The following is a 14,357-nucleotide window of genomic DNA, read 5'->3' as shown; positions in this document are numbered from 1 at the left end:
AATCCATCTAATTGAGAGTTTTCTCTTTTTTGCTGACCCTCTGTTTTACCAAGCATGATATCCTTCTCCAGGTCTAAGTCCCTCCTGATAACGTACCCAAAGTATGTGAGACGAAGTCTCACCATTCTCGCTTCTGAGGAGCATTCTGGCTATACTTTCTCCAAGATGTATTTGTTCATTCTTCTGGCAGTCTGTGGTATATTCAGTATTCTTTGCCAGCAGTAATTCAAAGGTAAAAATTCTTCTGTCTTCCTTATTCATTGTCCAGCTTTCATATGCATGTGAGGTGATTGAAAATACCATGGCTTGGGTCACCCTTATCTTAGTCCTCAAGGTAACATCTTCACTTTTTAACACTTTAAAGGGGGCTTTTGCAGCACATTTGCCCAATGCAAATATGTTGTTTGATTTTTTGACTGCTGCTTCCATGGGTGATGATTGTTGATCCAAGTAAAATGAAATTCTTGACAACTTCAGTAATTTTTCCGTTTATCATGATGTTGCTTATTGGTCCACTTTTGAGAATTTTTGATTTCTTTATGTTGAGGTGTAATCCATACTGAAGGCTATAGTCTTTGATTTTCATCAGTAAGTGCTTCAAGTCCTCTTCTGTGTCATCTGCATATCGCAGGTTGCTAATGAGTCTTTCTCTAATCATGTTCCTGTATGCTTCTTCATATAGTCCAGCTTCTTGGATTATTTGCTCAGCATACAGATTGAATAAGTATGGTGAAAGGATAGAACCTTGACACACAGCTTTCCTGATTTTAAACCGAGCAGTATACCCTGTTCTGTTCCAGTGATTGCCTCTTGGTCTATGTACAGTTTCCGCATGAGCGCAATTAAGTGTTCTGGAATTCCCAGTCTTCGCAGTGTTATCCATAATTTGTTATGATCCACACAGTCCAATGCCTTCACATAGTCAATAAAATACAGATAAACCTTTTTCTGGTACTCTCTGCTTTCAACCAAGATCTATCTGGTGGCAGCAATGATATCCCTCATTCCACGTCTTTTTCTGAATCTGGCTTGAATTTTTGGCAGTTCTCTGTCAATGTACTGCTGCAAGCATTTTTGAATTATCTTCAGCAAAATTTTACTTGTGCATGACAATGATATTGTTTGATAATTGGCCTAGTTGTCCTAGTGGTTAGCTATTGATTAGACAAGGATTTCCTTAAGTTCCTTAAACCAATAAGCTTTTCATATTTTGCCTAGGGTACTCTCTGGTCTATTGCAATACGCCTTAAATGTTACAGCAAGCCATTTATAACTTTGCTTAGCCTTCATTTCCTGATTGTTCAGAGTCTCAAAGTCAGCCAGACGTGAGAGATTAGAATCTTCTCAAGCCTTTCCTGGGCATGTACACTGCCTGTAAACACACGTCTTTCTAGACTCCCAGGAATATGCCAGAGTTTTTCAGAACACGCTATGGACATCTCATTTTCTAGTTTTTCTTTTTTTGTTTTGCTGATCAGAGTCTTGTTAGCCCCTAGCCCCAACTGGTTTCACTGCCTCAGGCAGTTGTGATGTTAAACAATTGCCACTGATTGTTTTAGAAAATTGCCCTGAGTATAGGGTTGTTCACACAGAGCTAGTTGGGAGTCAGATCAAATAAAGATAAGCCCTGAGAATGGAGCTTCTCAGGGTGCTGCCAGACAGGTTAAATAGTGACAGTTCTCTGGGGATAAGATTTTAGAGAGCTCCAGGCTTGTTCTGTCCCCACCAGTGCTAGGCTGCTGGTTTTCACAGCTGCTGTAGTTGTGAGGCTGTTGGTTTTCAAGGCTACTGCATAGCTGGGGATAGAGAAATGGGAATCAGGCAAGTCAAAATGCCACAAACCTCACCATTCTTACTAAGATTTCAGCTGGGTTTTTTTGTTGTTGTTGTTTGTTTTAATAAATGCACCACAGATTGTTGCAAACACTTGGTTAATTTTCAGAGTTCTGAAAAAGTTGATTTTGACAATTTTTGCTGTTTTCATTACCTTTATGAAGAAGCAGGTTTTTGGAGGTCCTTATTCTGCCATTCCAAAGTACTCCCCTCTCAGCTAGGTTTTAAGTTTTTTACCAATAAAAAAATATATGCTATAGATACTTTTTTTTCCTATAACCTACACGGAGCCTTTCAAGGTGCTTGGCACATAGCTACTTTTAAGTAAATGCTTGATTTTTTCCCCCTCTGCCAAAGAGTAGATTGCACTGTGTATGGTTCTGCACTTTGTTCATACTTATCTGCTAGCTTTTTCCAACAAATTCACACTTATCCTGGACCTCTCATAGGAAACTAAAGTAGGTGTATGTATATGAATGTTTCCAATGAGCATAACCATGGTGTGAAAGGAAAGCTGATGTTCTCAGTGTGTCCATTGATCACATCACACATTTCTAGTATAATTCTATCCTGTAAATAGCATATTAAATGAATTTTCTTATGAAAAATGGGTGTAACTTAACTGCCTTAACTGTAATGTTCACTACTCACTTGCTAAAGTTTATCTCTAAAATTTTCAGACTCATTTTCTATGTTGGTCATTTGCAGGATTAGGATTTTATCAGGTGGTTGATTTTCCTTGTTAGAAAAGAACTGACTTTATTTTCAAATTATATGTAGCACTAAAATATTTATTGAGTGGTATCAGCTGCAGGCCACTTGGATATCCTCTGGTAGTCAGGGTGAAAGCTCAATTTACCATTTGTTAGTGTAAAGAAATTTGAAGATGACAAGTAATTGGTGGTTCATGGCACAATATATATTTTCCTCTTTTATTTATTTATCGTGCTACTCTTACGCATGTGAGTAAACCTCTGGCCATTGACTAATACTTACTGATACCCAGTAAAATATTTGTTGAATGAAGGAATTAAGCAATATACTCAGATAAAAAAAGAGATTCCATTTGTCTCTTAAGTTTTTATTAAACTTGAGGTCTCTCTTCAAAATTAACATGTATAACAAATATTACAACAAGCTGGACCAAGTTCCTGGGATCGCATGTTGTTGTTGTCGTTGTTAGGTGCCCACAAGTTGGTTCTGACTCATAGCAAACCTTTGTACAACAGAACAAAACGCTGCTGGGTCCTTCACCATCCTCACAGTCGTTGCTGTGTTTGAGCCCATTGTTTCAGCCACTGTGTCAGTCCATCTCGTTGAGGGTCTTCGTCTTTTTTTGCTGACCTCTACTTTTCCAAGCATGATGTCCTTCTTCAGGGACTGGTCCCTCCTAATAACATGTCCAAAGTAAATGAGATCAAGCATTCTGTCTGTACTTCTTCCAGTACAGACTTGTTTGTTCTTCTGGCAGTCCATGGTATATTCAGTATTCTCCGCCAACACCATAATTAAAAGGCATCGATTCTTTTTGGATCTTCCTTATTCATTGTCTAGCTTTTGTCTGCATATGAAGCTGTTGAAAATACCATGGCTTGGATCAGGCACACCTTAGTCCTCAAAGTGACATCTTTGCTTTTTAACACTTCAAAGAGGTCTTTTGCAGCACATTTGCCCAGTGCACTAAGTCAATTGATTTCTTGACTGCTGCTTCCATGGGAGTTGATCATGGATCCAAGTAAAATGAAATCCCTGACATCAGTTTTTTCTCCATTTATCATGATGTTGCTTGTTGGTCCATTTGTGAGGATTTTTGTTTTCTTTATGTTGAGGTGTAATCGATACTGAAGGCTATGGTCTTTGATCTTCATCAGTAATGCTTCAAGTCCTCTTCACTTTCAGCAAACAAGGTTGTGTCACCTGCATATTGCAGGTTGCTAATGAGTCTTCCTCTAATCCTGACGCTATGTGCTTCTTCTTATAGTTCAGCTTCTTGGATTATTTGCCCAGCATATAGATTGAATAAGTATGGTGAAAGGATACAGCCTTGACACACACCTGTCCTGATTTTAAACCAGGCAGTATCCCCTTGTTCTGTTCAAATGACTGCCTCTTGGTCTGTGTACAGGTTCCACATGAGCACAATTAAGTGTTCTGAAATTCCCATTCTTTGCAGTGTTATTCATAATTTGTTATGATCCACTCAGTGTAATGATTCTGCATAATCAGTAAAACACCAGTAAATATCTTTTTCATATTCTCTGCTTTCAGCCAAGCTCCATCCGACATCTGCAATGTTAACCCTCGTTCTGTGTCCTCTTCTGAATCTGGCTTGAATTTCTGGCAGTTCCAGGTCAATGTACTGCTACAGTCATTTTACAATTATCTTCACTAAAATTTTACTTGAATGTGATATTAATGATATTTTTCAATAATTTCTGCATTCTGTTGGTTAATCTTTCTTTGGATGGGCACAGATATGGATCTCTTCTAGTCATTGGCCAAGTCACTGTTGCAAATTTCTTGGCATAGAAGAGTGAGCACTTTCAGCATTGCATCCATTTGTTGAAACATCTCATTTGATCTTCTGTCAGTTCCTGGAGGCTTGTTTTTCATCAATGGCTTCAGTGCAGCTAGGACTTCTTCCTTCAGTAACATCACTTCTTGATCATGTGATACCTCCTGGAATAGTTGAACATCGACAAATTCTTTTTGATACAGTGACTCTGCATTCCTTCCATCTTCTTTTGATGCTTCCTGCGTCATTGAATATTTTCTCCATGGAATTCTTAAGTATTGCAACTCAAGGCTTGAATTTTTTCTTCAGTTCTTTCAGCTTGAGAAATGCCGATCGTGTTCTTCCCTTTTGGTTTTCTAACTGCAGGTCTTTCCGCATGTCATTATAATACTTCAGTTTGTCTTCTTGAGCCACCCTTTGAAATCTTCTGTTCAGGTCTTTTTCTTCGTCATTTCTTCCATTTGCTTTAGCTACCCGACGTTCAAGAGCAAGTTTCAGAGTCTCTTCTGGCATCCATTTTGGTCTTTTCTTTCTTTTCTGTCTTTTTAATGACCTCTTGCTTTCTTCATGTATGATGCCCTTGATGTCATTCCAAAACTTGTCTAGTCTTCAGTCATTAGTGTTTAACATGTCAAATCTGTTCTTGAGATGGTCTTTAAGTTCAGATGAGATATACTAAAGTTCATACTTTGTCTCTCGTTGACTTGTTCTAATTTTCTTCAAGTTGAACTTGAACTTGCGTATGAGCAGTTGATGAGCTGCTTCCTCAAAGTAGAGTCGACCTTAATGACGTGGATGGAGTAAAGCTTTCAGGTCCTTCATTTGCTGATGTTGCACGACTCAATATGTGAAGAAACAACTGCAAACATCCATTAATGATTGGAACCTGGAATGTTCAAAGTATGAATCTAGGAAAATAGGAAGTTGTCAAAAATGAAATGGAACACTTGAAGATAGATATCCTTGGAATTAGTGAGCTGAAATGAACTGGTATTGGCCATTTTGAATCGGACAATCATATGATCTGCTATTCGAAGAATGACAAATTTTGGAGGAACGGTGTCACATTCGCTGTCAAAAAGAACATTGCAAGATCTGTCATGAAGTACAACATTGTCAATGATAGGATAATATCCATACACCTACAAGGAAGACCAGTTAATACAACTATTATTCAAATTTATGCACCAACCACTAATGCCAAGACTGAAGAAATTGAAGGTTTTTTACCAGCTTTTGCAGTCTGAAATTGGTCAAACATGCAGTCAGGATGCATTGATAATTACTGGTGATTGGAAAGGAAAAGTTGGAAACAAAGAAGTATCAGTAGTTGGAAAATAAGACTTTGGTGATAGAAACAATGCCAGAAATTGCATGATAGAATTTTGTAAGACCAATGACTTTTTTGTTGGAAATACCTTTTTTCAACAACATAAATAGTGAGTATACAGATGGATCTCACCAGATGGAATATACAGGAAGCAAATCAACTACATCTGTGGAAAGAGATGATGGAGAAGCTCAATATAATCAGTGAGAACAAGGCTGGGTAGCCACCTGTGGATCAGACCATCAATTGTTCATATGCAAGGGATCACATAGCACCCATCTAATACTTTTGAAGATTATCAAAGGTAAAACTGTGGTGCTGTTGGCTAAAACACATAACATAGTGACAGGTATAATTTATAAATTAGAGAGCGCAGTGGTTAAGAGCTACAGCTGCTAACCAAAAGGTCGGAGTTCAAATCCATCAGCTGCTCCTTGGACCGAATAGAGTGGTTCTACTCTGTCCTGTAGGGTCACTATGAGTTGGAATTGATTCGACAGCAACAGTTTCTTTTTTTTTATTTTGGTTTAAGAGTTTCTTGCAGCATGTAAAAAGACCATGTCATACTGGAAATTTGTGGTCTGTGATTTTGGTAACTTGTTAGAACTGGCAAGAGCAGACATACTTGGCTTATTCCTGATCTTAGGGTGGAAATAGTCTTTTGCTGTTAAGTATGATGTTAGCTGTGGGTGTTTTGTAGATGCCCTTTATTGGGTTGAGGAAGTTCCCTTCTATTCCTAGTTGAGTGTTTTGTTTTGTTTTTTAAACATGAAGTGTGTTAGATTTGGCAAATGCCTTTTTTCTGCTTCTATTGAGATGATCAGGTGTATTTTGTCCTTTATTCCACTGATGTGGTATATCACACTAATTTATATTCATTTGTTAAACTAACCTTGCATTCCTGAGATAAATCCCAGTGGTCATGGTGTATAATCCTTTTTATGTATTGCTGGATTTGCTTTGCTAATTTTTTTTTTCATTCTTGAGTGTTCTAAACTTATAATTTACTGAACCTGTGTGTAAAACAACTTCCTCTTTTGTTAGGCAAAACCAGTTCTGTCCTTTTAAGATGTTCCTCTTATCCTTTTTCAGGTGTTTATATGAGAATTTTTTTTTTTTTTTTTCAATATGAAAACTCACCTTTTCCCTTACACTCTTGTAAATTCAAGATGGGAATTGGAAAGGGAACTTATTTGAGGAAACTGAAAATGATGTATTTTAAAAATGAAAATTAACCTTAAAAGTTACATGGTATTTGATTTATTTGTATCTAATCCCTCCTTAAAATAACTCCCTGTTTCAGTGTTCACATTTAATAAGTGGTATATTTCTATAATTTTCTGGTTTTAAACTGTAATCACCGTTACTGAATTGGGCTTTTTTTTTTAAAAAAAAAAAAAAAACCATAAAAGACTATAGATTTTCCTTTTAATTAAATCATTTACCTTTTATCTCTTTTTAGAATTTATACTCCACCTTTCTAAACTGGTTAATAGTGGCATGGAAAATACATTTGGTGAGTATCACCTGAACTTTTCTTTGTAAATGATTTTTGTGCGTTTTCCTCACTTCTGTTAAAGCTTTGAGAGTAAATCAATTTTTTTCATCTTCAGTATGCCACTCCCTAGGATAAAGGTTCTTAAATTTTTGGGTCTTAGGATCCCTTTATACTCTTAAAAATTATTGAGGGCCCCAAAGAACTTTTGTTTGTATGACTTATATGTATTGATATTTATTGTATTATAAATTAAAATGGAGACACTTTAAATATTCATTTCAAAATAATATTAATAAACCGATTATATAATGTATAAATAACTTTTTTTAATGAAAAATAACTCCTGAAACAAACAACAAAAAATGGCAAGAAAAGTGACACTTCTGTATCTTTGCAAATCTCTTTAATGTCTAGTTTAATAGAAGAAGACAGATGTATTCATATATTGTCTTCTGCATTCAATCTGTTGTGATATCACACCCCATGTAGCCTCTGGAAAATCAGCTGTACAGTTGGGAGATAATGAGAGTGAAAAAGCCAAATAACACCTCAGTATTTTTATCAAAAATAGTTCTAAGCTTGCAGACCCCTGAAAGGATCTTAAGGGGTCCCCAGACCACACTTTGAGAACTATTGCTCTAGAATGTTAGTTATTGCAAATAGAACCAAGAACCATTAGACAGGTTAAAATGAGAAACTTCAAATTCCGTATACTGATCACTCTACAACTTGTGTATACTTCTATTTGGTTGGAAATTTACTTCTGCTAATATTGCAGAAACAGTCATGCTATTTAGTGGTTCATTAGTACTCGGCTAATGAAGGATACCACGAAGTAATAATAATAACAGGGATATATAGTATTTCTAATTGTTTTACCTATATATCATATTTCATCTAGCAGCATAGATTTTGAAAAAAAAAGCAATTGCTGTTGAGTCGATTTCAACTCATGGCAACCCCATGAGTGTCAGAGTAAATCCGCGCTCCAAGGGTTTCATGGCTGTGACCTTTTGGAAGTAGATTGCTAGGCCTTTCTTCTGAGGCACCTCTGGGTGGACTGGAACTGCCAACCTTTCAGTTAGTAATGAGTGCATTAACTCTTTGCACCACCCAGAGTCATTGGTAAGGGAATATAAATCTAGATACAGAAAGGTTTAATATACACCCATGCCTCACTTATCCACGTGGTTAGGTTCCAAAGACAGGTTGTTATGTGAAAATTGGCATTAAGAGAAAATGGAGGATGGCTACGTCAGATCACAAAATTGAAGATGATTACATTATTACATAACCGCCAGTCCAATGAGAACCATGGCCCCCACCCAAGTTGACATATAACCTTAACCATCATAGGCAGCATTACTCTCGCCTCAGACCTCGGCGTTTGTTACTGCCAGACATACATCCTTAATGCACAAAATGTTTGGATAGTAAATTTTTTAGTATTGTCATAAATGCGAAATGTCAGATAATGAAATAGTCAAGTGAGGAGTAGATGTATACCTTTTCAACTAAAAAGTCAATTACTATGTATTGAGCCCTATTGACTCTTATTTCAAAGTGATACATTCTAAAATATCAGATTTTTTAAAAACTGCATTATAGACTAGCAAGACTAGTTAGAAAGTCCTTCTCTTTTAAAATAGTCATCAATAAAAAACTGGAATTAGAGGAGAGGTTTTACTTGTTCAGCGTCAGGATGCTTGAGTGCTTGATTCAAGTATTTTCTGATTCTTTGCCATGTGGGAAAATGTCTGAATCCCTTTTTATACCGGTATAACTTGAAGAAGTATAGCGAAATGTTACCAAGTTTATATCCTAGTCATGCCCAGTTGCCATGGGTGACTGAGGTTAGACTCTTTGGCCTACTGTGATTAGTAATCAGATAGCTCCGATAAATAACTTTTGTCTTGCTTTGAAAAGACTCCTGTGGAAAACCTGATGAGATCAGAGTTTCTTTTCTAATTTTAGATGGCTTCCTTAGAACCTTGACTTTCTTCCTGAAAGATAAGAGTTTATAGGATTACATCTAGTTCATCAGTGAGATCCTTAGTTTGAACACAAGAGGGCGGTCACTGCTTTATTCATAAATTTGTAGTTTCTTTATTAATTCTTGATGTGATTACTTATGAAGTATTTGGTAAATTGGCAACAAGTTGTAAAGAACACGTACATATCATAAACTAGAGTAAAGCATGACAACTCCAAAGATTTTTACTTTCCTCTATAACTGACATTACTTCACCCTACTTAAGTAAAACTTTTTTATTAACTAATTAAAGTTGTTATTAAATTAATTAAATTTAACTTAAAATTAAATGTAACTTAAATTTAACTTAAAATTAAATATAATTTAAATATACTAGAGAATACAAAGTGAGAGTTGCTGTGAAAGTTATCCTTGGGCTAGTAGTCAGTTGAAACAAATTGAAATGTGCTTTTGATTGCTCACTGAATTGGGCAAAAATTTGTGTTCTGTCCTGTTAGAAAAATTTTTTCTCTTTCATTTTAAATTTTGGAATTTTTAGATTACTTAACATTTACTTTCATAATGTGGATCTTAGCGATAAAATGAAAATGATTTATAGTTAAGTGTTTAACAGTCAGCCTTCTTCTCTGTCTCCTATATTCTTCTTTACAGATTTTTCTTATTACTTACAAAATAGGCATGTGTCTTAGTTATCTAGTGCTGCTATAACAGAAATACCACAAACGGACGACTTTAACAAAGAGAAATTTGTTCTCTCACAGTCTAGGAGGCTAGAAGTCCAAATTCAGGATGCCAGCTCCAGGAGAAGAGTTTCTCTCTCTGTTGGTTTTGGGGGAAGGTCCTTGTCCTCAATCTTTCCTTGGTCTAGGAGCTTCTCAGTGTAAGAACCCCGGGTCCAAAGGACTCGCTCTGCTACCAGCACTGCTTTCTTGGTGGTATGAGGTCTCCCTGTCTACTGGTCATTCAAGAGATTGACTTAAGATACAAACTAATCTTGTAGATTGAGTCCTGCCTCATTAACGTCATAGAGGCAGGATTTACAATACATAGGAAAAATCACATCAGATGACAAAATGGTGGACAATCACACAATACTGGGAATCATGGCCTAGCCAAGTTGACAGATATTTCTGGGGGACACAATTCAATCCATGACAGCATGTAACAAGAATTTGGTTTTCTGGTTCACTCGTTGTCATTTGACAAAGAAAAGAATTCTGAATGCAGAATGAGTTGAAAGTAATTGAGAGATTTTTACCCATCAAATTTCAGTGGCACAGACTAAACACCTTTAGGATCTTTCTTACATGGAGGCATGGGTGGAGCTAAGAAAACCAGACCTAACAAGCGGGCTGGGGAGGAGCCCTGGGGAAACAGATTTAGTTGTGGGACCGGTCCATTTGAAGAAAGCCAAATAGTACAGGGTATAGGGACCTATGAGAATGATGACCTGGGAGCTTAGTGTGGGAAGATTTCTATTTGCAAAGGTCAAGCTAGAAGGATGTATCAAGATATATCAAATATATGCAGAAAAAGAAATGTCAAGACATAGCAGTTAATTCTTTTAAAACAAATTGTTTTATTGTAAAACATACATAACTACTGTATTTTTATGCAAATAACATATGGGTTCTACAATTGTTCGTCCAGCCACTCCCTCCGCCAACGACGTATTTTTGTAAGTGCACTATACTACTTTTTTTTTTACAGCAACATGTAAAAAAAAAAATTGGCATAGCAGTGCTTATTAAAATACCTCACGAGGGGAGGGAGCAGTTGGCAAACAAATTTAGAAGGCGGGCGCTATTTGCATAAAAATACGGTAGTTGCCTTCACTCCAATTCATGGCAACCCCATGTGTGTCAGAGTAAAACTGTGCTCCATAGAGCTTTCAATGGCTGATTTTTCAGAAGTAGGTTGCCACTACTTTCTTCTGAGGTACCACTGGATGGACTCAAACCTTCAACCTTTTGTTATCAGCTGAGCGTGTTAACTGTTTTCCCCACCCAGGGGCTCCAAAACATACATAAAGGAGTGTATATAAAACATGGATGTACAAATCCCAAGGAATCCACAAGAAAACTTCTAGAACTATTAGAGAAATTTAGTAAAGTTGCAGGGTACAAAGTCAGCAAACAAAACTCAGTTGGGTTTCTATACACCAGCACTGAGAAATCTGAAAGGGAAATTAGGGAAACAGTTCTATTTACAATAGCATCTAAGAATAAAATAGCTAGGAATAAATCTAACCAGGGACATGAAGGATTTATACAATGAACACTGTAAAACACTGCTGAAAGAGGTTAAATAAGACTTACATAAACGGAAAGATGTTCCATATTCATGGATTAGAAGACATAATATTGTTAAGATGTCAGTACTACTCAAAATGATCTATAGATTCAATGCAATCCAGATCAAAATTCCAACAGCCTTCTTCACAGAAGTAGAAAAACCAATTCTCAACTTTATATGGAATGGCAAGAGGCCCCAAACAGCTAAAACAATGTTGACAGAAGAGAATTTTTCAATATTGAAAGTAGGACTCACACTTGCTGATTTTAAAAATATTATACAGCTGTAGTAATCAAAACAACCTGGTACAGGTCTAATAATAGACACATAGGCCAATGGAATAGAATTGAAAGTTGTCCAGAAATAAACCCACACGTCTGTGGTCAACTGATTTTTGACAAGGGTGCTATGACCATTTGATGCAAAGAGAAGAATCGCCTCAATAAATGGTGCTGGTAAAATGGACTTTTCACACTATATAGAAAAACAAATTCAAAATGGATTAAGGACCTAAACGTGCAAACTAAAACCATGAAGTTCTTAGAAGAACAAGTAGGGGCAACACTGTCAGGCCTTGTTTTCAACAGTGGATTATCTTATATAATAAAAGCACAAACAGCAAAAAACAAATAAATGGGACCTCATAAAAATTTAAAACTTGTGTTCATTAAAAGACTGTACCAAAAAAGTGAAAAGACAAGTTACTGACTAGGAGAGTATCTTTGGAAACCATATATCCAACAAGAATCTGATAACCAAAATATATATGAAACTTCGACAACTTAGCAAAAAGGCAAATAACCCAGTCATAAAACTGGCAAAGGACTTGAATAGACGTTTCACCAAAGAAGACATTCAAGTGACACCAAACACATGAAAAGATAACTCAGCGTCGTTAGCCATCGGAGAGATGCAAATCAAAACCACAGTAAGATACATTTTCACTCCCACTGCGATGGCTAAGATTTTTAAAAAAACAATACAAAACAAAATAACAAATGTTGATGAGGATGTGGGGAAATTGGAACCCTTATCCATTGCTGGTGGAAATGCATAATATTACAGCTATTGTGGAAAACAGTATGGCGGTTCCTCAAAAAAACTAAAAATAAAACTACCATAAAAACAAACTCGTTGCTGTCAAGTCAATTCTAACAGCGACCCTATAGGACAGAGTAGAATTCCCCCATCGGGTTTCCAAGGAGCAGCTGGTGAATTCGGATTTGAAATGCCAACCTTTTGATTAGCAGCTGAGCTTTTAACCACTACACCATCAGGGCTCCAGAGCTGCCATATGGCCCAGCAATTCCACTTTTAGGTGTATACCTGAGAGCCTTGAACAAGCAGAGATTCAAAAAGAGACTTGTACACCAGTATTCATGTCAGTACTCTTCATAATTAGTGAAAAAGTAGAAACAAGATAAATGCGCATCAACAGATGAATGGATAAACAAAATGTGGTACATGCATACAGTGGAATACTACTCAGCCAGTAAGAGAAGTGAAGTTTTTTTTTTTTTTTAACATGCAATACTTATATTTTAAACACACCAGGAAAGCTTTTTCAGAATCTACTAATTTAAAGCAATCAGCGGTATCCAGATAACAAAACAAGCAACATATTGCTGCTCAACACACAGCATCCAAAGCAAATAGGCATGAGACAATATTTATGTAGCATTAAAACCATACGACTAGTATATTGCCTGGCAGGGGGAGGGAGGAAAAAAATGGAAAGAAAGGCCAGTGTTTCCCAATGCTTCATATGTATACTGCTAAATTTCTCATTTGATAGTCCCATATAGGGGCTTCAAATGTAGTGCATGATAGCAAGAACGTTAAGGGTGGAAATAACTGTTAACCTGTTTAATACTGAGTTTGCTCAAAACACATTTTCACAGGCCTTCTTTCAGTGCTAAGCTAGTTTGGAGAAATGAAGTCTTGATACCTGCTACAGTATGGATGGAGCTTGAAGACATTATGCAGAGTGAAACAAGCCAATCACAAACGAACAAATATTGCATGACATCACTTACACAAAAAGACAAGAAAACACAAATGTATAGAGACCAAAGTTTATTAGTGGTTACCATGGGTGAGAGGGAAGGGGGAAAGGGGGGTTGATGGTGATGGAAAAATTGCATTGATTAAGGGTAGGGTTGCAGAGCCGATTATTGAAATTACTGTCAATAAGTTGTACATGTGTAAAAAGTTGAATTGGCAGAAATTGTGTGATAGATATATTTACAACAACAACCAAAAAAACAAAGAGTTGCTGCTGAGGCTGCTTGTGTACAATCAAACACCTCATGGGATTTGGTTCCTTGGTTTGGAGGTTTGGGGTGGTGGTTTTATGGAACATCCCAGTTAACTGGCCTAGTAACATGTTTAGTGCTTCTGTTCTCCTAGTTCCTTGCTTAGTGCCTGGGGGTCTTAACAGCCTGCAGGCAGCCTTTCAAGGAACAAAAACTGATCTCTATTCACCTGGAGCAACAAAGGAAGAAGGGCAGTCAGGACTAGGAGGAGGATATGTAATGTGTGGCTGATTGCCTCCATGAATAATAACTGCCTCCTTTCCCATGAGACCAGAACTGGGTGGTGCCCATCTACCATTACTTAACTTTTTTCTTTTTTTAATATATTTTTTACTGTACTTTAGATGAAGGTTTACAGAACAAATATTTCTCATTAAACAGTCAGTACACATATTTATGACATTGGTTAACAACCCCACGACATGGCAACACTCTCCCTTCTCGACATTGGAGGACCTTTTTTTTTTTTTTAAATTAAAAAAAATTTTTTTATTGTACTTTAGATGAAGGTTTACGGAATAAATAGTTTCTCATTAAACAGTCAGTACACATATTGTTTTATGACATTGGTTAACAAC

At 36.7% G+C, this 14,357-nt stretch overlaps 1 protein-coding gene across 1 annotated transcript in view; it reads left to right on the top strand.

Moving 5' to 3' along the window:
- PHACTR4 (phosphatase and actin regulator 4) overlaps positions 1 to 14,357 on the top strand; it is a 142,660-nt gene that overhangs the window by 41,634 nt on the left and 86,669 nt on the right. The window contains exon 2 of the mRNA XM_012555793.2: positions 7,141 to 7,194. Coding sequence (XP_012411247.2) covers positions 7,179 to 7,194 — 16 coding nt within the window. The 5' untranslated portion in view covers positions 7,141 to 7,178. The remainder of the gene's footprint in view (positions 1 to 7,140; positions 7,195 to 14,357) is intronic.

Source organism: Trichechus manatus, unplaced genomic scaffold (genome assembly GCF_000243295.1).
Source record: "Trichechus manatus latirostris isolate Lorelei unplaced genomic scaffold, TriManLat1.0 scaffold00048, whole genome shotgun sequence".
In the NCBI taxonomy this organism is placed as follows: domain Eukaryota; kingdom Metazoa; phylum Chordata; class Mammalia; order Sirenia; family Trichechidae; genus Trichechus; species Trichechus manatus.
This window is presented reverse-complemented; position numbering and strand designations above follow the sequence as displayed.